The sequence below is a fragment of the Rutidosis leptorrhynchoides genome, chromosome 7 (genome assembly GCF_046630445.1).
Source record: "Rutidosis leptorrhynchoides isolate AG116_Rl617_1_P2 chromosome 7, CSIRO_AGI_Rlap_v1, whole genome shotgun sequence".
Classification (NCBI taxonomy): domain Eukaryota; kingdom Viridiplantae; phylum Streptophyta; class Magnoliopsida; order Asterales; family Asteraceae; genus Rutidosis; species Rutidosis leptorrhynchoides.
This window is the reverse complement of record NC_092339.1, coordinates 52,282,830-52,305,058: the sequence shown is the minus strand read 5'-3', so window position 1 is coordinate 52,305,058 and position 22,229 is coordinate 52,282,830. Positions and strand designations below refer to the sequence as shown.

The 22,229-nt window shown below is 37.6% G+C and overlaps 1 protein-coding gene across 1 annotated transcript in view; it reads right to left on the bottom strand.

Annotated features, from left to right (window-relative positions):
- Window positions 1-6,684: 6,684 nt before the first annotated feature.
- LOC139859228 (serine/threonine-protein kinase TIO-like) overlaps window positions 6,685-22,229 on the bottom strand; it is a 30,246-nt gene continuing 14,701 nt past the window's right edge. Inside the window, exons 3-7 of the mRNA XM_071848023.1 lie at window positions 9,143-9,241; window positions 8,372-9,055; window positions 7,754-7,831; window positions 6,785-7,677; window positions 6,685-6,688 (exon numbers count right to left, since the gene is read on the bottom strand). Coding sequence (XP_071704124.1) covers window positions 6,685-6,688; window positions 6,785-7,677; window positions 7,754-7,831; window positions 8,372-9,055; window positions 9,143-9,241 — 1,758 coding nt within the window. The remainder of the gene's footprint in view (window positions 6,689-6,784; window positions 7,678-7,753; window positions 7,832-8,371; window positions 9,056-9,142; window positions 9,242-22,229) is intronic.

Sequence of the window (22,229 nt, the reverse complement as noted above, 5' to 3'; positions counted from 1 at the left end):
TCAGGAAGACACAGCCCAAAAATGAAGAAGATTCAACGGTCGGATCTCCGGGGATCGAAGGTTTTCTGGCCTGCTGTCACTGTAGACGGGAATTGGGGTTTCACACAATTTCTTGATCTATCTCTCTGCACTCTTTTTGTGAATACAGCTGCACAAATTCAAATTAAAGATGCCCCTTGATGGTTGACCAAGTCAAACAATCAATTGGGCTTAATTTGTTGGGCTTGGGCTAACCACATAATTGGAAACCAAATAAAAAACCCAACAAATCTCCCCCTTTCCAATTATGAGGAAGGGATCGCCATCCCGGCGATCGAGCAACATACCTTAAGCTTCTCACTTGCTAAAGCCTTTGTGAACATGTCGGAACCATTATCATCGGTATGAACTTTATCAAGTTCAAACGAACCATCTTCAAGACGTTCTCTAATCCAATGATACCGCACATCTATATGTTTTGTCCGCTTATGATACATAGAATTTCTAGCCAAATGAATCGCACTCTCATTATCACAAAGAACCACATATCGTGATTGCTTAAACCCAAGGTCTTGTAGAAACCTTTTCATCCACAATAGTTCTTTGCACGCTTCTGTTGCTGCCATATACTCAGCCTCGGTTGTAGACAATGCAACACACTTTTGTAACCTTGATTGCCATGAAACTGCTCCCCCTGCGAAAGTCATCAAATATCCAGAAGTGGATTTCATGTTATCTTTGTTTCCTGCCATATCTGAGTCTGTATAACCAATAAGCACTGGCTCTCCATTTCCGAATGTGATACCTAACTTTGAAGTACCTCGTAAGTATCTCATAATCCATTTAACCGCTTCCCAATGCTTCTTACCCGGATTTGACATAAACCGACTAACAACACTTACCGCATGAGCTATATCTGGCCTAGTACACACCATAGCATACATCAAGCTACCAACTGCTGACGCATATGGAACTATATCCATCTTCTCAATATCTTCCTTTGAAGTAGGACAATCTCTTTCTGTTAGCTTAAAGTTGTTTGTAAGAGGGGAACTAACCACTTTAGCATTCTTCATGTTGAATCTACTTAGCACCTTTTCAATGTATTGCTCTTGTGATATATGTAACGTCTTAGCACCTCTATCTCTAGAAATTCGAATGCCAAGAATCTGTTTTGCTGGCCCCAAGTCTTTCATAGCAAAAGACTTGCTCAATTCTCGCTTCAACTGCGCAATTCTTTTAATATTTTTACCAACAATCAACATATCATCAACGTATAACAACAATATGATGAAATCATCATCACCAAACCTCTGAAAGAAAACACAATGATCTGAAGTTGTCTTTCGGTAGCCTTGCTTTCCTATAACCGACTCAAACTTCTTATACCACTGTCTCGGTGCTTGCTTCAACCCATATAGACTTTTCTGAAGTCTACAAACATAATTTTCTTTACCCTTAACCCTAAAACCTTCAGGTTGCATCATGTAGATTTTCTTATCCAAATCACCGTGAAGAAAAGCAGTCTTGACATCCATCTGTTCAACCTCAAGATCAAGACTAGCAGCTAACCCAAGAACCACTCGAATAGATCCCATCTTCACGACCGGTGAGAAAATCTCATCAAAATCAATACCCTTTTTCTGGCTGAATCCTTTAACGACTAACCTAGCTTTGTACCTTGGTTGTGAAGTAAGTTCATCTGTCTTCACTTTGAATACCCATTTGTTTCTCAAAGCTCTCTTGCCTTTAGGTAACTTCACCAGCTCATAAGTATTGTTCTCATGCAAAGAATTCATCTCATCTTGCATAGCTTCACCCCACTCTTTCTTATGCTCATCTTTCATTGCTTCTGAATAACATTCTGGCTCTCCCCCATCAGTAACTAATACATACTCATCAGCAGAATATCTAATAGAAGGATGACGGTCTCGGGTAGACCGCCTAAGTGGGACAAATGGGGGCACATCTGGTACTGGAATCTCTACCTGCTCCGGAGCATAATCATCATCAGTACCATGTTCATCATTATGAACATCATCTCCAACATGTTGTGGAGTAACTGGATCCAAATCAACAAGATCAGCACTAGGTTGAGGAACTGAATCTGTCTTATCAACATCTTTTAACATCTGATCTTCTGTAAATACAACATCTCAGCTTCGTACGAGTTTCTTCTGAACTGGATCATATAACCTGTACCCAAAATCATCTTCACCATAGCCGAGGAATACACATGGCTTAGTCTTCATATCAAGCTTTGACCTCTCATCTTTGGGAACATGAACAAAAGCTTTACATCCAAAAACTCGTAAATGACGGTAAGAAACATCTTTGCCGCTCCAAACCCTGTTAGGAACATCAAAATGCAAAGGAACACAAGGGGTTAGATTAATAATATGAACTGCTGTATTTAAAGCCTCACCCCAAAAGGAATCGGACAACCCTGCATGTGAAAGCAAACATCTAACTCTCTCAACCAAAGTTCTATTCATCCTCTCTGCTAAGCCATTCAACTGAGGTGTCTTTGGTGGAGTCTTTTGATGCCGAATACCATTCTCCTTACAATAAGCATCAGATCTGCCAATGTATTCACCGCCATTATCAGTCCGAATACACTTGAGTTTCTTCCCCGTTTGCCTTTCAACTAGTGTATGAAATTCCTTAAACTTTTCAAATACTTGATCCTTTGACTTTAAGGTATAAACCCACACCTTCCTGGAATGATCATCGATGAATGTAACAAAGTAGGAACATCCACCAAGTGTCCTAGTCTTCATAGGCCCACAAACATCCGAATGAACTACATCAAGTATGTTCTCCATTCGAAAAGGAGAATGACTCTTAAACGCAACTCTGGTCTGTTTCCCTGCCAAACAGTGAGAACACTTACTCAAATCAATACCACTAACACCCGACAACACATTCTTCTTGAACAAGATAGACATCCCCTTTTCACTCATGTGGCCAAGTCTTTTATGCCACAACTCATTAGAATCAACATTGTCCACTGCGTTAACAATGTTCTGGATGATCTTCGGACGCGTGATGTATAATCTTGAGTCTTTCTTGCCTCTTCCCACTATCATAGAACCAAGAGTTAGTTTCCAAATACCATTACCAAAACCGTTATAATAACCATCATCATCAAGAATGCCTGTTGAAATAACATTAAGTCTCATATCCGGAACATGTTTTACATTATGCAAAACTAACTCCATTCCCGTGTCAAATTTCAAACAAACATCTCCAATACCAACGATCTTTGATAACCCGGCATTACCCATCCTAGCAAATCCATAGTCACCTGGAGTGTAAGATGAGAAGTGATCTCTACAAATTGCAACATGACATGTAGCACCACTATCAACAATCCAACTCGTGTCATCATGAGTAAGATTGATCATATCATAATCAATACAAACAAAGAACTCATCTGTGATAGCGTTAACTTCAACCTTATCATCATCACCACCATCACTTTTCTTTTGTTTATTCTTGTCATATGCCTTTTTCTTCTCATTCTTCAACTTTGGACAATACCACTTTGTGTGCCCCTTTTCATGACAATTATAACACTCAACATTAGCAAATTTGCCTTTGCGTGAGCTGCTACGATGATTGCCTCTTTTACCCTGACCTCTACTATGACTTCTCCCCCGCGTTTCTGTGACCAAGATATCTGACTGTGAAGAGGAACCTTGTGACTTTCTTCTCATCTCTTCATTCAAAATACTACCCTTAACCAATTCCATGGTGATAGTACCATTCGGTGCAGAGTTGGACAAAGATGTCCTAAAAGTCTCCCAAGAGTCCGGTAATGTACCAAGTAACCAGAGACCCTGAATCTCATCCTCAAACTTGATACCCATACCTGCAAGCTGATTTATAATACCCTGATATGCATTTAGGTGATCTGTAATAGGAGTCCCATCATGATACTTCAAAGCCATCATCTGCTTAATTAAGAACAACTTGTTATTCCCAGTCTTTCGTTCATATAACTGCTCAAGCTTTTTCCATAAGGCTTTAGCATCAGTCTCCCCAGTAATATGGTTCACTACATTATCATCAACCCACTGCCGAATATACCCACATACTTGTCTATGCAAAATTTTCCATTGAGCATCAGATTTTTCCTCAGGTTTATCCTCAGTAAAAACAGGCAAATAATAATCTTTTACATAAAGAAGATCCTCCATCTTGCCTTTCCAAACATGATAATTTGAACCATTTAAACTAATCATCTTACTTGTATTAGCTTCCATCTTTCACACAAGTCAAATCAAATAACCTAGCTCTAGATACCATTTGTAAGATCGCATAGCCCAAACACAATGTCCTGCAATATAAGCCCAAGAGTCCATCCTTTTCTAAAACCAATTGGTATTAGAGGGACTTCCCCTTAGACTTATATACATACATTTATTTTTGTCTCCCTCCTATGTGGGATAGGATTGCACCCCAACAATCCTCCCCTCAAACCGAAGACCACATCACCGAGCCTCCCCTTCAACAATACTCCCGCCATCTTATATCACCGGTCTCTTTTTCTTTCACTTTTCTTTCACTACCGGGACACGCCTCTTATACCGCCGATCTCTTTCTTTCACTTTTTCTTTCACCATCGGGACACGCCGCACTTCCACGCCTTGGGAAAGAAGACTTTCGATATAAGGCACCATGGCTCCATTATCTTTGGCAAACTGAGGGGTGTGCCATGTCTCACCGTGCGCTTAGGGGGTGCGCCACCACTGCGTCGTTCACCACATCGGGCTATAGCCTAGCTCTGATACCAATTTGATGGGAAAATGGTCACAACGGGCAAACTACAAAGCGGAAACAAACCCGTTTGACAAGCATTTCCCGACCCGTATGAACCCGTGAGGAAACTAACAAATAAGGTATACCACAATCACCACAAATCAATACCAATTCTGTCCCAAATCAGCAAATACGAAATAACAAAGCACACACAATACACACGAGACTTTTTACGTGGAAAACCCCTCAAAATCGAGAGTAAAAACCACGGGACTCGTAAGCCACTTAATGTTCCACTATCATCAACAAAGAGAGCAATACAATAATCCTTCTCTAGATCAACTAGAGGTATACAACATCATCATACTCTTGAACAACAATAATCAACAAGTATATGAAACAATTAAAGACAAAAGAAGAATTTCATCACCCAAAATTCTGCTACTGTTCGACCTGCTGTAACTCGAGCTACAGACCACTTGAGACGAATTCAACGGTTGAAAATGTTGGCACTGATGTCAGGAAGACACAGCCCAAAAATGAAGAAGATTCAACGGTCGGATCTCCGGGGATCGAAGGTTTTCTGGCCTGCTGTCACTGTAGACGGGAATTGGGGTTTCACACAATTTCTTGATCTATCTCTCTGCACTCTTTTTGTGAATACAGCTGCACAACTTCAAATTAAAGATGCCCCTTGATGGTTGACCAAGTCAAACAATCAATTGGGCTTAATTTGTTGGGCTTGGGCTAACCACATAATTGGAAACCAAATAAAAAACCCAACAAACCAATTGGTTTTAGAGTAACGTGGGAGCTCATGGCTTATATGTTTGGTGCTTGTTGGGCTATAACCGGTCCTTTCAGTGGTATCAGAGCGGGTTAGCCTAGAATTATGTGGATTAATCGCCCCAGTTAGACAACGATAATGGATCATTGTGTGTGCCTTATATCAAAAGATCTCCCTGATTTGGCCTTGGTCAGGTTGAGAGTTGCGGGTAATGGCCGGCGATATAAGATGAATGGATCATGTGCGGAATATCGTTGAAGAGGAGACCTGGTGATGTGGTCTTCGGTTTGAGGGGAGGATTGTTGGGTGCAAACCCAATCCCACATTGGTTAAGGATAAATGTCAAGATCAACATATAAGCTCATGAGTGTCTCTCTCTACTACCAATTGGTTTTAGAGTAATGTGGGAGCTCATGGCTTATATGTTTGGTGCTTGTTGGGCTATAACCGGTCCTTTCAGTTGTAATATATCTGCTCCATCTATTAGCTCATAAAACTCCTGCGTCCAAATGCTTGTTCATTAACACAAAATAATGATGATATCATAATTGCTTTTAACATGGCTATACCTATTTCTATTTCTACAAAATTTACGATACCAGACAACTTGGAATTGCAATATATTGAATTTCATTTATAATAAAACTTAATAAGACCTTCAAGCAATGATTCAATTCCTTGAAATTATTAGTTAAGGTTACTTATTGAAAAGTGATAACTACCTTATAGAAAAATAAGATTTGGTTCGAAATGTTATTTATGGGTTTTGTACTCTTACATCTTCACTCTAACACAGAGTTCTGAATTTTATTTAAGACTTTATCTTAATTTATCTTATAACATGATGCGTAACCATGTGTAAGCGGGCCTATACTAATATAAAAGAAGATTGAGACTTTACCAAATACAGTAGCAAGTACTGACCTTGTCCATTTCGGCTAATCCTGTAACTATTTTCAGAGCCTTCACCTTGACTTGAGTTGGTGATGAATCATCAAGTAAGCTTTTCATTAAAATTGGATTCAAGAGTCCTTTCCTAACAAGTTCAACAACCAGTGAACGATGATCTATCATTAAGATTAGAAGCTCAAGAGGTTGTTCAGTATCCTTGGACTCCAAATGTTCCAAACACTTGATTATTTGCCCAGGAAGTCCTACCTAAAGATTTAATAGCATTAATTATTTGCAAAACTTTAAAGACAAAATATATGTAAATATAGATATATGCATACCTCTAAAAGGATTTGAATATACTGGTCCATGCTTGCTTTTATTTCTATAACCATATCCTTCCTACTTTGAGAGTCCATGTCTCCAAGTTCAATACTCTTCTCAGAAGCCTCAAATGGAAACCTCAAAAGATTAACTACTTGATCAACTGTCTCTTTGACTCCACTTTTCCCTCCACCAGGTCCAACCCAATAGCGTAAAAGCTTAAGATGGACATCAGATATTAAATCACACATTATTTTTACATTTTCACTTGTAATCAACACCTGGCGAAAAACTGAACTTCCTCCTTTAAGACACATGTGTAATGAACTAACTGCCCAGTAAACCCCAAGAGGTGATAGTCCAATTTCATTTGAATGCTGCTGCTGCTGCTGCTGCTTGTTTCCTAACAAATTAATAAGACTTTGGGGAATATCACAGCTACCCAAGTCTTGAATAGTAGCTAAAGGTCCACCCCAAAGTAATCTGAAATACAACAAAACCACGCACCCATCCTTGATCCCGCGCCAGTATGAGAGCATGAGTTTACCACCTTGAGCGTCTGTAATTGACATCCTGAGATAATCACAAAGTGTGGTACTCGGTGGGATCAAAGGAACGACTATTTCACGAATTGACGTTGCAATGGGCTCATTATTTTCAAGGGAGCACATGTATCCAAGTGCCAGCATGGCCGACATAGAATGGGGACGAAAATTCTGTATTCCATCACACAAAGAGTAATGGTGAGCTAGGTCAGAGAGGCGAGACTGCTGAGTTTCAGGTGATGATGTAAGCATAATTACTGCAGTATATCCTTTAGACCGATCATCTATGGATTGTGCAACTGTAGCTAATAAAAGGCATGCATGTAGAACCAAGTCACTTGGATCAGATACTTCGATTTTCAGGTTGTTTGTCTTGTTGTTGAGGATCTGTATCGAATGAAGCACAAAAAGATATTAATGAAAAAACCTCTGAAATGATTGTATTTTCACCACCTCCACCAACCACTGATGAACATGAACTAGAGAGACCACATAAAACTCTAGCAACCAAATCATTATGCAGGCAACACCGTAAGATTATCTGAAAATAGAAATTATACCACTCCTCAGGTTAGGTAATGCATGATTAACTACTTATCAGTGAGTTGTCGGTTTGGATACATTTTCATACTCTTATCTGGGTCAAAAGAGTAAAATAAAATAAAGAAGATCAAAAGGGGTCTAATCGGAATCAGACAGGTCCGATATTGCCGAGTGTATTACAAATGAAACAACCTCCAAAATCGTATTACTCATGGAAGTAGACCATTATATTTGAAAAGGTTGTAGAATTAGCTTTAATCAATTGAAGTACTTATTAGATTACTTTATTTAATATGGTGACGTATCACGTAACACAGTGAGTCAGGATGAGCAGGAAGGTTGACAAACAGGGGATCATGATGATAATGACAGGGACAGCAAAACAGAAGTCGAAAGACTGATTTTCACCAAATTTTATAAATGATTTGGGTTATCTCAAAGTAAACTTCGCTAAGTAAAATAACCGGTTATGACTTGATGTTTTTCGGGTTAGCCTGACCCGTAGTGACATGTACCACAAAAATTTTCCATTTAGAACCATTATCCAACTGTTAGGACTTAACTTTATACAGAAAGCCTTAGTTATCACCTGAATTACAGAAGACCATGAGGCTTCCAGGCGCTGGCGAAGACAATAGAAGATAGCAACCCTTATATCATCAGACCTGAGGAATTCTTGCGTCACAGTTTCCACTATTTTTTCATAATCTGTACCCATCAATGGTCCATATTCATCTCCTTTAATATTAATCTGATCCAAAGAGTTGGAATACATTGAACCTAATGGAAATACAGGTTCATTCTCTTTTCTAGATTGAATCTCAAAAGCATGTATCAGTGACCTAATATTAATCTGATCCAGAGAGTGGGAATACATCGAGCTTAACGGAAATACAGGTGCCTCTTCGTTTGTAGAATGAATCTCAAAAGCATGTATTAGTGACCAAATAGCCTCACATGCTTCACAAGCTGCACGTAACAAATTTGAAGAACCAGACATGAGACTTTTACCACAAGTCGCTACACATGAAAGCAAATCATCTATGACACCTAAAGCTTTAGCATGATCCAACATCTCTCTAAGAGTGTTTGTCGCCACCTCGGCATGTTTGGTGGCCTTGGAAGCTTTCAGATGTTGTGCTACACTGGATATCATAATTCTAATGCAGGCAACAGATTCATGTACAAGTCTCCCCGATGCATCTTCAGTGCAACCAGTAACCTACATATACATATACTGAAGTTTGAGATGTAATAGCTAAAAAAGTTAATACATTTATTATATTATATCTTTGGTTGAGATTATAACCTCTTTATAGAGCTCCACTACGGCCACCCAATGACTCATACATGAATCTCCAAACCCACCTCCATTATTATCCAATAATTTTCTTAAAAGTGAGAAACACTGCAACAAAAAAGAGTTGTTTTTTATGACTAGCACCATCCAGAAAAATGAACATGGTAAAAAAAGAAATAAAATACATAGCAAAAAAAATAGTTGATATTTTCTTTTATACAATGTTTGATTCTAACCTAGGTCATCCTACTTTTATACAATAGTTGATATTACTCTTATCTTTTATTTCAAGTTTTTTGCCTGAAAATATAAAATAAAAATAAAGTGCTTTAATAACAACCAAATGCTTCTTGTAATCTTGTTAACAAACATGACAGTTCCGTTGGAGAAAAAGAAATGTTATTAAACTTCCGCCAATTTACCCAAATTAGGTCTATTAATTTGGGTTAGTATTTTATCTCAAACCGGACAACAAAAAGTGTTGGTGCATATTTTGTAATCCCTAGTTCCATGAACTTTAACGTTTTATTCGATCATGTTGTAACCTGTAATATTGTTAAACGTTGATTGTCGATGTGTTATTTTATATTTGTAAACGTTTAAATATAATTCGTAATATTACTCGACGGTCGGCCGACTGACATGGTCAGTCGACCGACTGTCATACACTGTCGACCGACATAGGAACTGAGGTATTTAAGCCTAATTAATCTTCATTAATTTAGTTAACAACTCTGCAGATTACACACACACGAAAACAGTTCTAAGTCGAGTCTCTCTCAATCTTCATGTCCAAATACCACAGAATGTCAGTCTAGGCTTCATGTTTATCATGATCTAATCTTGGTTTGACTTGTACGAACCCGAAAACCCATAGATATTCGTTTAAGCTCTTTCTAGTGTTATTCCGCCTCTAGATCGTGTTAGGTTGATTCTAAGATCCTCTCTCAGTGTCTACAAAGTGGTATCAGAGCCTTGGCTTGCTGAATCAATTGTTTTAAACGAGTTTTTGGTATATTTTTGGGTCAAAATTTGGTTTTGGATTGAATTTTGTATACTTTTACGTTAAACCTTTGGTTTTAATTGCTTTAGAGTATTTACAGAAGTCATTCTAAGTTGCTTAAGGTGTTGGTCAGTAGTTTTAGTTCGAAAATTGAGCTTGAGATCGTTTAGAAGTCAAAAACCTGTTTTTTTTTATTCTAGCTCCGAAAGAAAGTACAGTCGACCGACTTAGGAGACAATCGACCGATTTTCGTGTATTTCGACCGATTGTCATTAGTTCGACCGATTGTCTGTAAACCGACCGACATATGCTAAACCGACCGACTTAAGTTGTAAACCGACCGACTTAAGTACTAAACCGACCGATTGAAGGAACATCGACCGATTAAAAAAAGTACTACCATTTGACTAAATGTAAACAGAACTTCGACCAATTACCCATTGACAGTCGACCGACTGTATCTGTTCATCGACCGACTGTAGCTGTTCATCGACCGACTGTCACCGACAGTCGACCGACTTAGGATCAGATTCAACCTTAATTAAATTTTAAAATGTCTGATCAGGCAATGGCAATTACTTCCGGCGTTCAAAACATTTTACTATCTGATAGTGAATCAGGCAGTGCCAATCGTGCTCCTAGACTTGATAATACAAATGATTACATTAGATGGAGGGCTAGGTTCATGAATTACATTAGAGGCCTTGATCATAGAATGTGGGATTTGATACAACATGAATATAAAGAGCCTTTAGGTACTGATGGTAATAGTAAAAAGTATGAAGATTATAGCGTGACAGAAAAAGAAACATATGCCTTAGAATGTAGATGTTATGCTCAATTGACCCAGGGTTTAGACGGTGATATTTATCATCAATATCAAATGCACTTAACTTCATATTCTCTTTGGAATGCTATTAAGATAGGTGTCGAAGGAAATAAGGCGTATCGTGAAAAGAAAGCTAAAGTAATCAAAAGTGAATGGAAAAGGTTTGCTGCTCTAAGTCATGAAACGTTAGAAGAGACAATCATTCGTTATCGTCATCTTGTCTCTGAATTGGGTAACTTAGGTGTAGAAGTTACAGAACAGAAAGCTATCAAACAATTAACAGATGGTTTACCACACAAGTGGGATGCGTTTATTGAACAGATAGAAGACAGAGCTTCGTCTGCTGGTGAATCACTGACCCTAGATAAATTCACATCAAAATTGATGGTAAAGGACTTGGATATGGAAACCAAGAAGAAACGTCTTGAGGGTCAGCAGAGTCCTATAATTTACAAAGCTGGTACTTCTGGATTGAGCAATGTTCATGCTCCCTTACAAACAGCTTTTGTTTCTAATGATAGTGCTGTAAATAGATCACAACCTGCTCAAAATGTGATGTTTCCAACCCAAGTAAATAAGCCTAGTAGTACAAATCAGTCCACCATTAGACAGGAGCCAAAAACTGTAGTTCTCAACACTGAGAATTTAAGAACTAGGCCCCTTTCAGTTGTAGAGGAAGATATGGCTTTAGTTGCTTTGGTAGTTAATTCTTATAATGAAATGGTTGGTGGTCAAATTGGTAATGCTCATTTAGAAGCAGAAGATTATGAGCAGATTGATGAGGATGAACTTGAAAAGATGGATATCCTCTGGGCTATGGTTAGTGTGATTAGACGAGCGAAGAAATTTCTGAAAAGGACAGGTCAACAGAGCTTAGGTGTTACTAGAGATACTAAGTTAGGTTTTGATATGTCAAAAGTGAGATGTTTTAATTGCAATGAGTTAGGACACTTCAAAAGAACATGAACCAGGCCACAGAAAACTGGTTTTCACAACCCATTTCACAATCAGTATAATAAGACAAAGGTTAATGTGCCAGTTGAAACAACGAGCAGTGATACTATCAGAAATGATAAAGCAAAAGGCTTAATTGCAACATATTCAGACGAAGGTTGTGATTGGACAGTATTTGCTGATGATGAAAATCATGCTAACGTTGTTAGAATGCCTAAGACCGAAGAAGAAACTGAAAGTGAGAAACAAGAGAGAGAGAGAAAGCTGGTTGTGTTGGTACTGCGAATGAATGCATGTGTTACATCTGCAAGATGGAAGCAAGAATTGAGCGAACTTATGCAATGATCAGATATGTTAGAAGAGGTGTTCTTAACAAGAGAGTGTATGAGAAGTTCAAGTACGCAATGCACAATGATGGCGATGTATGGACTGATTACAGTAGTTCGTCTTCATCATATGGAGAAACTATTGTGGTAGATGATGTCAAGACTTCAGTTGAGTTGAATAATTCTGACTGTTCCAGTTCTAGTTCAGAATCTGAACCTGAATCAGAGACTGAAGAAAAGGAATATGCGTTCATGGCAAACACATCAAGTGACTCTAAGGTACAAACTGAATTTCCTTTGGAATGTAACGATTGTGCTGATCATAAGTTAGAAATTGCTAAACTTGAATCCATAGTTTCAAAACTGAATGATATCCCCTTAGGATGTATCTACTGTCCTGAAGTAAAACATGAACTTAGGATTGTTAAAGCAGCTTATCTTGAGGTAAAAGGCCTATACAAGACTAATTTAACTCAGTTTAACAATAAAAAGGAATTTAGGGAGACAATCAAAACTCTAGAAAATCAAGTTCATGATTTAAGAGCTACAATTTCAGGTGACCAAAAGGCCATAATGATGTACTTAAATCAACTTGAATGTGCTAAGAGAGAAAAGGAAGAGTTTAAGATTAAGTATGAGTCAGAAAAGGCTAGAAATGACACTTGGCAGCGAATGTCATATGTCATTGACTATACTGTCTATAACAAGAATGATGGTAAAAAGGGTTTAGGTTATAAAGAGTGTCCTCCTCCTCTTAGGAATGAGTACATTAATAAACCTTCTGATTCTTGCCTTAGTGAAATCCTAAGTGTTAAGCCTGTAGAGAATGAAAAATCAGACAGCACTAAGTCGGTTGTTGAAAACGAAGCTGAGGACAGTAAATCTGATTCAGAGTATGGAAAAGTTTCAGAGTTAGTGACACCAAAATCCAAACCAATTACTATCCTGAAAAATTCATTGAATGCTAGTAAGGCTAGTGAAAGCGGACAACCCACACCTAGAAAACAAGTAAACTCTAGGAACGCTAATGGAAAGAAAATATTTCAGACACCTGTCAAGTATCAGCAGGGACTCAACCTAGATAAAGAATATGTTCTTACACAAGCACCTGAAGAACTATTTAATAAAAGGAGCCCTAATACTAACAATGTGCCTAAATATGTGCATCCTAACCGTCGACTAGGCTTGAAACATCATGTTGAGAAGCCTATGTCACCCATGAAACAGTCTTTTTCCCAATAAGCATCTGAGTTCAAAAACACATACAAAAGAAACTCAAAACTGTAATAAATGTGGAAAAAAGGGTCATTGTGCTGTTAACTGTCAACAGCGTTGGAAAACACCAAAAAGAAAATCTGACACTGAAACGAAAACTACACACTATGCTTCTAGTTCCAGTTCCATAGGTACTTCAAGTAATAGTTCAAAAGGTTTTTATAAACCAAAGTCAAATTCTATTGCTAATTCATCCACAAGGGTACAGTCAGGTGTGAATAAAATTTTTCAAACGAATGACTATTATGAGAAATTTGTTGGTAAACGTACCGTTTGGAAGCCTAAAACCGAGACAAAGGTTGTTGACAATTCCAATGATCCATCAGGATCAAAGGGTCAATGGATGGATGTGCAGTTATTGGTGTCGATGGGAAACCCACTGCCATTCGGGCATGGGTGTCCATCTCAAACTAACTTCTTTTCTTGTTGTGCAGGTCGCCTACGATCCGAGTAGAAATACCTGGATTGTTGATAGTGGGGCGTCCCGGCACATGACAGGAAACATGTCCTTACTTTCTAATGTCAAATCAGTAAATGGAGGATCTGTTTCTTTTGCAGGAGATGAAGGAGGTTTTATTACAGCTCAGGGTGTGATTGCTAATGCTAATGTTAGTTTTGATAAAGTGAATTTTGTGAAGCAGATGTCAAATAATCTGCTGTCAGTTTCGCAAGTAGCAGATAAAAAGCATAAGGTTGCTTTTGATGATCAAAGATGCTACATTTTGAAGAAAGAGTATGTAATACCGGAAGAGATGATTCTTATGACAGCTCCCAGAAATAAAGATTTGTATATTTTGGATATGTCAACAGTGAAATGTCCCGTTCTTATTGATTAAAAACGTTCCATATTAATTGATTTCGTTGCGAGGTTTTGACCTCTATATGAGACGTTTTTCAAAGACTGCATTCATTTTAAAACAAACCATAACCTTTATTTCATCAATAAAGGTTTAAAAAGCTTTACGTAGATTATCAAATAATGATAATCTAAAATATCCTGTTTACACACGACCATTACATAATGGTTTACAATACAAATATGTTACAACAAAATAAGTTTCTTGAATGCAGTTTTTACACAATATCATACAAGCATGGACTTCAAATCTCGTCCTTATTTAAGTATGCGACAGCGGAAGCTCTTAATAATCACCTGAGAATAAACATGCTTAAAACGTCAACAAAAATGTTGGTGAGTTATAGGTTTAACCTATATATATCAAATCATAATAATAGACCACAAGATTTCATATTTCAATACACATCCCATACATAAAGATAAAAATCATTCATATGGTGAACACCTGGTAACCGACATTAACAAGATGCATATATAAGAATATCCCCATCATTCCGGGACACCCTTCGGATATGATATAAATTTCAAAGTACTAAAGCATCCGGTACTTTGGATGGGGCTTGTTGGACCTGATAGATCTATCTTTAGGATTCGCGTCAATTAGGGTGTCTGTTCCCTAATTCTTAGATTACCAGACTTAATAAAAAGGGGCATATTCGATTTTGATAATTCAACCATAGAATGTAGTTTCACGTACTTGTGTCTATTTTGTAAATCATTTATAAAACCTGCATGTATTCTCATCCCAAAAATATTAGATTTTAAAAGTGGGACTATAACTCACTTTCACAGATTTTTACTTCGTCGGGAAGTAAGACTTGGCCACTGGTTGATTCACGAACCTATAACAATATATACATATATATCAAAGTATGTTCAAAATATATTTACAACACTTTTAATATATTTTGATGTTTTAAGTTTATTAAGTCAGCTGTCCTCGTTAGTAACCTACAACTAGTTGTCCACAGTTAGATGTACAGAAATAAATCGATAAATATTATCTTGAATCAATCCACGACCCAGTGTATACGTATCTCAGTATTGATCACAACTCAAACTATATATATTTTGGAATCAACCTCAACCCTGTATAGCTAACTCCAACATTCACATATAGAGTGTCTATGGTTGTTCCGAAATATATATAGATGTGTCGACATGATAGGTCGAAACATTGTATACGTGTCTATGGTATCTCAAGATTACATAATATACAATACAGGTTGATTAAGTTATGGTTGGAATAAATTTGTTACCAATTTTCACGTAGCTAAAATGAGAAAAATTATCCAATCTTGTTTTACCCATAACTTCTTCATTTTAAATCCGTTTTGAGTGAATCAAATTGCTATGGCTTCATATTGAATCCTATTTTATGAATCTAAACAGAAAAAGTATAGGTTTATAGTCGGAAAAATAAGTTACAAGTCGTTTTTGTAAAGGTAGTCATTTCAGTCGAAAGAACGACGTCTAGATGACCATTTTAGAAAACATACTTCCACTTTGAGTTTAACCATAATTTTTGGATATAGTTTCATGTTCATAATAAAAATTATTTTCTCAGAATAACAACTTTTAAATCAAAGTTTATCATAGTTTTTAATTAACTAACCCAAAACAGCCCGCAGTGTTACTACGACGGCGTAAATCCGGTTTTACGGTGTTTTTCGTGTTTCCAGGTTTTAAATCATTAAGTTAGCATATCATATAGATATAGAACATGTGTTTAGTTTATTTTAAAAGTCAAGTTAGAAGGATTAACTTTTGTTTGCGAACAAGTTTAGAATTAACTAAACTATGTTCTAGTGATTACAAGTTTAAACCTTCGAATAAGATAGCTTTATATGTATGAATCGAATGATGTTATGAACATAATTACTACCTTAAGTTCCTTAGATAAACCTACTGGAAAAGAGAAAAATGGATCTAGCTTCAATGGATCCTTGGATGGCTCGAAGTTCTTGAAGCAGAATCATGACACGAAAACAAGTTCAAGTAAGATCATCACTTGAAATAAGATTGTTATAGTTATAGAAATTGAACCAAAGTTTGAATATGATTATTACCTTGTATTAGAATGATAACCTACTGTAAGAAACAAAGATTTCTTGAGGTTGGATGATCACCTTACAAGATTGGAAGTGAGCTAGCAAACTTGAAAGTATTCTTGATTTTATGAAACTAGAACTTTTGGAATTTATGAAGAACACTTAGAACTTGAAGATAGAACTTGTGAGAGATCAATTAGATGAATAAAATTTAAGAATGAAAGTGTTTGTAGGTGTTTTTGGTCGTTGGTGTATGGATTAGATATAAAGGATATGTTATTTTGTTTTCATGTAAATAAGTCATGAATGATTACTCATATTTTTGTAATTTTATGAGATATTTCATGCTAGTTGCCCAATGATGGTTCCCACATGTGTTAGGTGACTCACATGGGCTGATAAGAGCTGATCATTGGAGTGTATATACCAATAGTACATACATCTAAAAGCTGTGTATTGTACGAGTACGAATACGGGTGCATACGAGTAGAATTGTTGATGAAACTGAACGAGGATGTAATTGTAAGCATTTTTGTTAAGTAGAAGTATTTTGATAAGTGTCTTGAAGTCTTTCAAAAGTGTATGAATACATATTAAAACACTACATGTATATACATTTTAACTGAGTCGTTAAGTCATCGTTAGTCGTTACATGTAAATGTTGTTTTGAAACCTTTAGGTTAACGATTTTGTTAAATGTTTTTAACCCAATGTTTATAATATCAAAAGAGATTTTAAATTATTATATTATCATGATATTATGATGTATGAATATCTCTTAATATGATATATATACATTAAATGTCGTTACAACGATAATCGTAACATATATGTCTCGTTTCAAAATCATTAAGTTAGTAGTCTTGTTTTTACATATGTAGTTCATTGTTAATATAATTAATGATATGTTTACTTATCATAATATCATGTTAACTATATATATAACCATATATATGTCATCATATAGTTTTTACAAGTTTTAACGTTCGTGAATCACCGGTCAACTTGGGTGGTCAATTGTCTATATGAAACCTATTTCAATTAATCAAGTCTTAACAAGTTTGATTGCTTAACATGTTGGAAACATTTAATCATGTAAATATCAATATCAATTAATATATATAAACATGGAAAAGTTCGGGTCACTACAGTACCTACCCGTTAAATAAATTTCGTCCCGAAATTTTAAGCTGTTGAAGGTGTTGACGAATCTTCTGGAAATAGATGCGGGTATTTCTTCTTCATCTGATCTTCACGCTCCCAGGTGAACTCGGGACCTCTACAAGCATTCCATCGAACCTTAACAATTGGTATCTTGTTTTGCTTCAGTCTTTTAACCTCACGATCTATTATTTCGACGGGTTCTTCGATGAATTGAAGTTTTTCGTTGATTTGGATTTCATCTAATGGAATAGTGAGATCTTCTTTAGCAAAACATTTCTTCAAATTCGAGACGTGGAAAGTGTTATGTACAGCCGCGAGTTGTTGAGGTAACTCAAGTCGGTAAGCTACTGGTCCGACACGATCAATAATCTTGAATGGTCCAATATACCTTGGATTTAATTTCCCTCGTTTACCAAATCGAACAACGCCTTTCCAAGGTGCAACTTTAAGCATGACCATCTCTCCAATTTCAAATTCTATATCTTTTCTTTTAATGTCAGCGTAGCTCTTTTGTCGACTTTGGGCGGTTTTCAACCGTTATTGAATTTGGATGATCTTATCGGTAGTTTCTTGTATAATCTCCGGACCCGTAATCTGTCTATCCCCCACTTCACTCCAACAAATCGGAGACCTGCACTTTCTACCATAAAGTGCTTCAAACGGCGCCATCTCAATGCTTGAATGGTAGCTGTTGTTGTAGGAAAATTCTACTAACGGTAGATGTCGATCCCAACTGTTTCCGAAATCAATAACACATACTCGTAGCATGTCTTCAAGCGTTTGTATCGTCCTTTCGCTCTGCCCATCAGTTTGTGGATGATAGGCAGTACTCATGTCTAGACGAGTTCCTAATGCTTGCTGTAATGTCTGCCAGAATCTTGAAATAAATCTGCCATCCCTATCAGAGATAATAGAGATTGGTATTCCATGTCTGGAGATGACTTCCTTCAAATACAGTCGTGCTAACTTCTCCATCTTGTCATCTTCTCTTATTGGCAGGAAGTGTGCTGATTTGGTGAGACGATCAACTATTACCCAAATAGTATCAAAACCACTTGCAGTCCTTGGCAATTTAGTGATGAAATCCATGGTAATGTTTTCCCATTTCCATTCCGGGATTTCGGGTTGTTGAAGTAGACCTGATGGTTTCTGATGCTCAGCTTTGACCTTAAAACACATCAAACATTCTTCTACGTATTTAGCAACATCGGCTTTCATACCCGGCCACCAAAAATGTTTCTTGAGATCCTTGTACATCTTCCCCGTTCCAGGATGTATTGAGTATCTGGTTTTATGAGCTTCTCTAAGTACCATTTCTCTCATATCTCTAAATTTTTTTACCCAAATCCTTTCAGCCCTATACCGGGTTCCGTCTTCCCGAATATTAAGATGCTTCTCCGATCCTTTGGGTATTTCATCCTTTAAATTTCCCTCTTTTAAAACTCCTTGTTGCGCCTCCTTTATTTGAGTAGTAAGGTTATTATGAATCATTATATTCATAGATTTTACTCGAATGGGTTCTCTGTCCTTCCTGCTCAAGGCATCGGCTACCACATTTGCCTTCCCCGGGTGGTAACGAATCTCAAAGTCATAATCATTCAATAATTCAATCCACCTACGCTGCCTCATATTCAGTTGTTTCTGATTAAATATGTGTTGAAGACTTTTGTGGTCGGTAGATATAATACTTTTAACACCATATAAGTAGTGCCTCCAAGTCTTTAATGCAAAAACAACTGCGCCTAATTCCAAATCATGCGTCGTATAATTTTGTTCGTGAATCTTCAATTGTCTAGACGCATAAGCAATCACCTTCGTTCGTTGCATTAATAAACAACCGAGACCTTGCTTTGATGCGTCACAATAAATCACAAAATCATCATTCCCTTCAGGCAATGACAATATAGGTGCCGTAGTTAGCTTTTTCTTCAATAACTGAAACGCTTTCTCTTGTTCATCATTCCATTCAAATTTCTTCCCTTTATGCGTTAATGCAGTCAAGGGTTTTGCTATTCTGGAAAAGTCTTGGATGAACCTTCTGTAGTAACCAGCTAGTCCTAAAAACTGGCGTATGTGTTTCGGAGTTTTCGGGGTTTCCCACTTTTCAACAGTTTCTATCTTTGCCGGATCCACCTTAATACCTTCTTTGTTCACTATGCGACCGAGGAATTGAACTTCTTCCAACCAAAATGCACACTTTGAAAACTTAGCGTACAATTCTTCCTTCCTCAATACTTCTAACTCCTTTCTCAAATGTTCACCGTGTTCTTGGTCATTCTTTGAGTAAATAAGTATGTCATCAATGAAAACAATGACAAACTTGTCAAGGTATGGTCCACACACTCGGTTCATAAGGTTCATGAACACAGCTGGTGCATTAGTTAAACCAAATGGCATGACCATAAACTCGTAATGACCGTAACGTGTTCTGAAAGCAGTCTTTGGAATATCATCTTCTTTCACCCGCATTTGATGATACCCGGAACGTAAGTCAATCTTTGAATAAACAGACGAGCCTTGTAGTTGATCAAATAAGTCGTCGATTCTCGGTAGTGGGTAGCGGTTCTTGATGGTAAGTTTGTTCAACTCTCGGTAGTCGATACACAACCTGAATGTACCATCTTTCTTCTTGACAAACAAAATAGGAGCTCCCCACGGTGATGTGCTTGGTCGAATGAAACCACGCTCTAAAAGTTCTTGTAATTGGCTTTGCAGTTCTTTCATCTCGCTGGGTGCGAGTCTGTAAGGAGCACGAGCTATTGGTGCAGCTCCTGGTACAAGATCTATTTGAAATTCAACGGATCGATGTGGGGGTAATCCCGGTAATTCTTTCGGAAATACATCGGGAAATTCTTTTGCAATGGGAACATCATTGATGCTCTTTTCTTCAGTTTGTACTTTCTCGACGTGTGCTAGAACAGCATAGCAACCTTTTCTTATTAGTTTTTGTGCCTTCAAATTACTAATAAGATGTAGCTTCGTGTTGCCCTTTTCTCCGTACACCATTAAGGGTTTTCCTTTTTCTCGTATAATGCGAATTGCATTTTTATAACAAACGATCTCTGCTTTCACTTCTTTCAACCAGTCCATACCGATTATCACATCAAAACTCCCTAACTCTACTGGTATCAAATCAATCTTAAATGTTTCGCTAACCAGTTTATTTTCTCGATTCCGACATATATTATCTGCTGAAATTAATTTACCATTTGCTAATTCGAGTAAAAATTTACTATCCAAAGGCGTCAATGGACAACTTAATTTAGCACAAAAATCTCTACTCATATAGCTTCTATCCGCACCCGAATCAAATAAAATGTAAGCAGATTTATTGTCAATAAGAGACGTACCCGTAACAAGCTCCGGGTCTTCTTGTGCCTCTGCCACATTAATATTGAAAACTCTTCCGCGGCCTTGTCCATTCGTGTTCTCCTGGTTCGGGCAATTTCTAATAATGTGGCCCGGTTTTCCACATTTATAACAAACTACATTGGCATAACTTGCTCTGACACTACTTGCTCCGCCATTACTCGTTCCGACACCATTTGTTCCTTTCGTTCTATTAACCCCTGGTCCGTAGACCTCACACTTCGCCGCGCTATGACCATTTCTTTTACACTTGTTGCAAAATTTGGTGCAGAACCCCGAGTGATACTTTTCACACCTTTGGCATAGCTGCTTCTGATTGTTGTTGTTATTGCGGTTATTATTGTTGTTGGGATGATTGTTGTAGTTGCTGTTGTTGTTGTTGTGGTTGTTGTTGGGCCGTTTGTTGTAGTTGCGATTGATGTTGCGATTGTTGGGATAATTGTTGCGATTATTGTTGTAATTGCTGTTGTTGTTGTATTGGTGATTCTTATCACCGTTTTTCTCCCACTTTCTTTTGACTTGCTTCACATTGGCCTCTTCAACAGTCTGTTCTTTAATTCTTTCTTCAATCTGGTTCACTAGTTTGTGAGCCATTCTACATGCCTGTTGTATGGAGGCGGGCTCGTGTGAACTTATATCTTCTTGGATTCTTTCCGGTAATCCTTTCACAAACGCGTCGATCTTCTCTTCCTCATCTTCGAATGCTCCCGGACACAATAGGCACAATTCTGTGAATCGTCTTTCGTACGTGGTAATATCAAATCCTTGGGTTCGTAACCCTCTAAGTTCTGTCTTGAGCTTATTGACCTCGGTTCTGGGACGGTACTTCTCGTTCATCAAGTGCTTGAATGCTGACCACGGTAGTGCGTACGCATCGTCTTGTCCCACTTGCTCTAGATAGGTATTCCACCATGTTAACGCAGAACCTGTGAATGTATGCGTAGCGTACTTCACTTTGTCCTCTTCAGTACACTTACTTATGGCAAACACCGATTCGACCTTCTCGGTCCACCGTTTCAATCCGATCGGTCCTTCGGTTCCATCAAATTCCAAAGGTTTGCAGGCAGTAAATTCTTTGTAGGTGCATCCTACACGATTTCCTGTACTGCTAGATCCAAGGTTATTGTTGGTATGTAGCGCAGCCTGTACTGCGGCTATGTTTGAAGCTAGAAAAGTACGGAATTCCTCTTCATTCATATTCACGGTGTGTCGAGTAGTCGGTGCCATTTCCTTCAAAATAGTCAAATGGAACAAGTTAATCATACA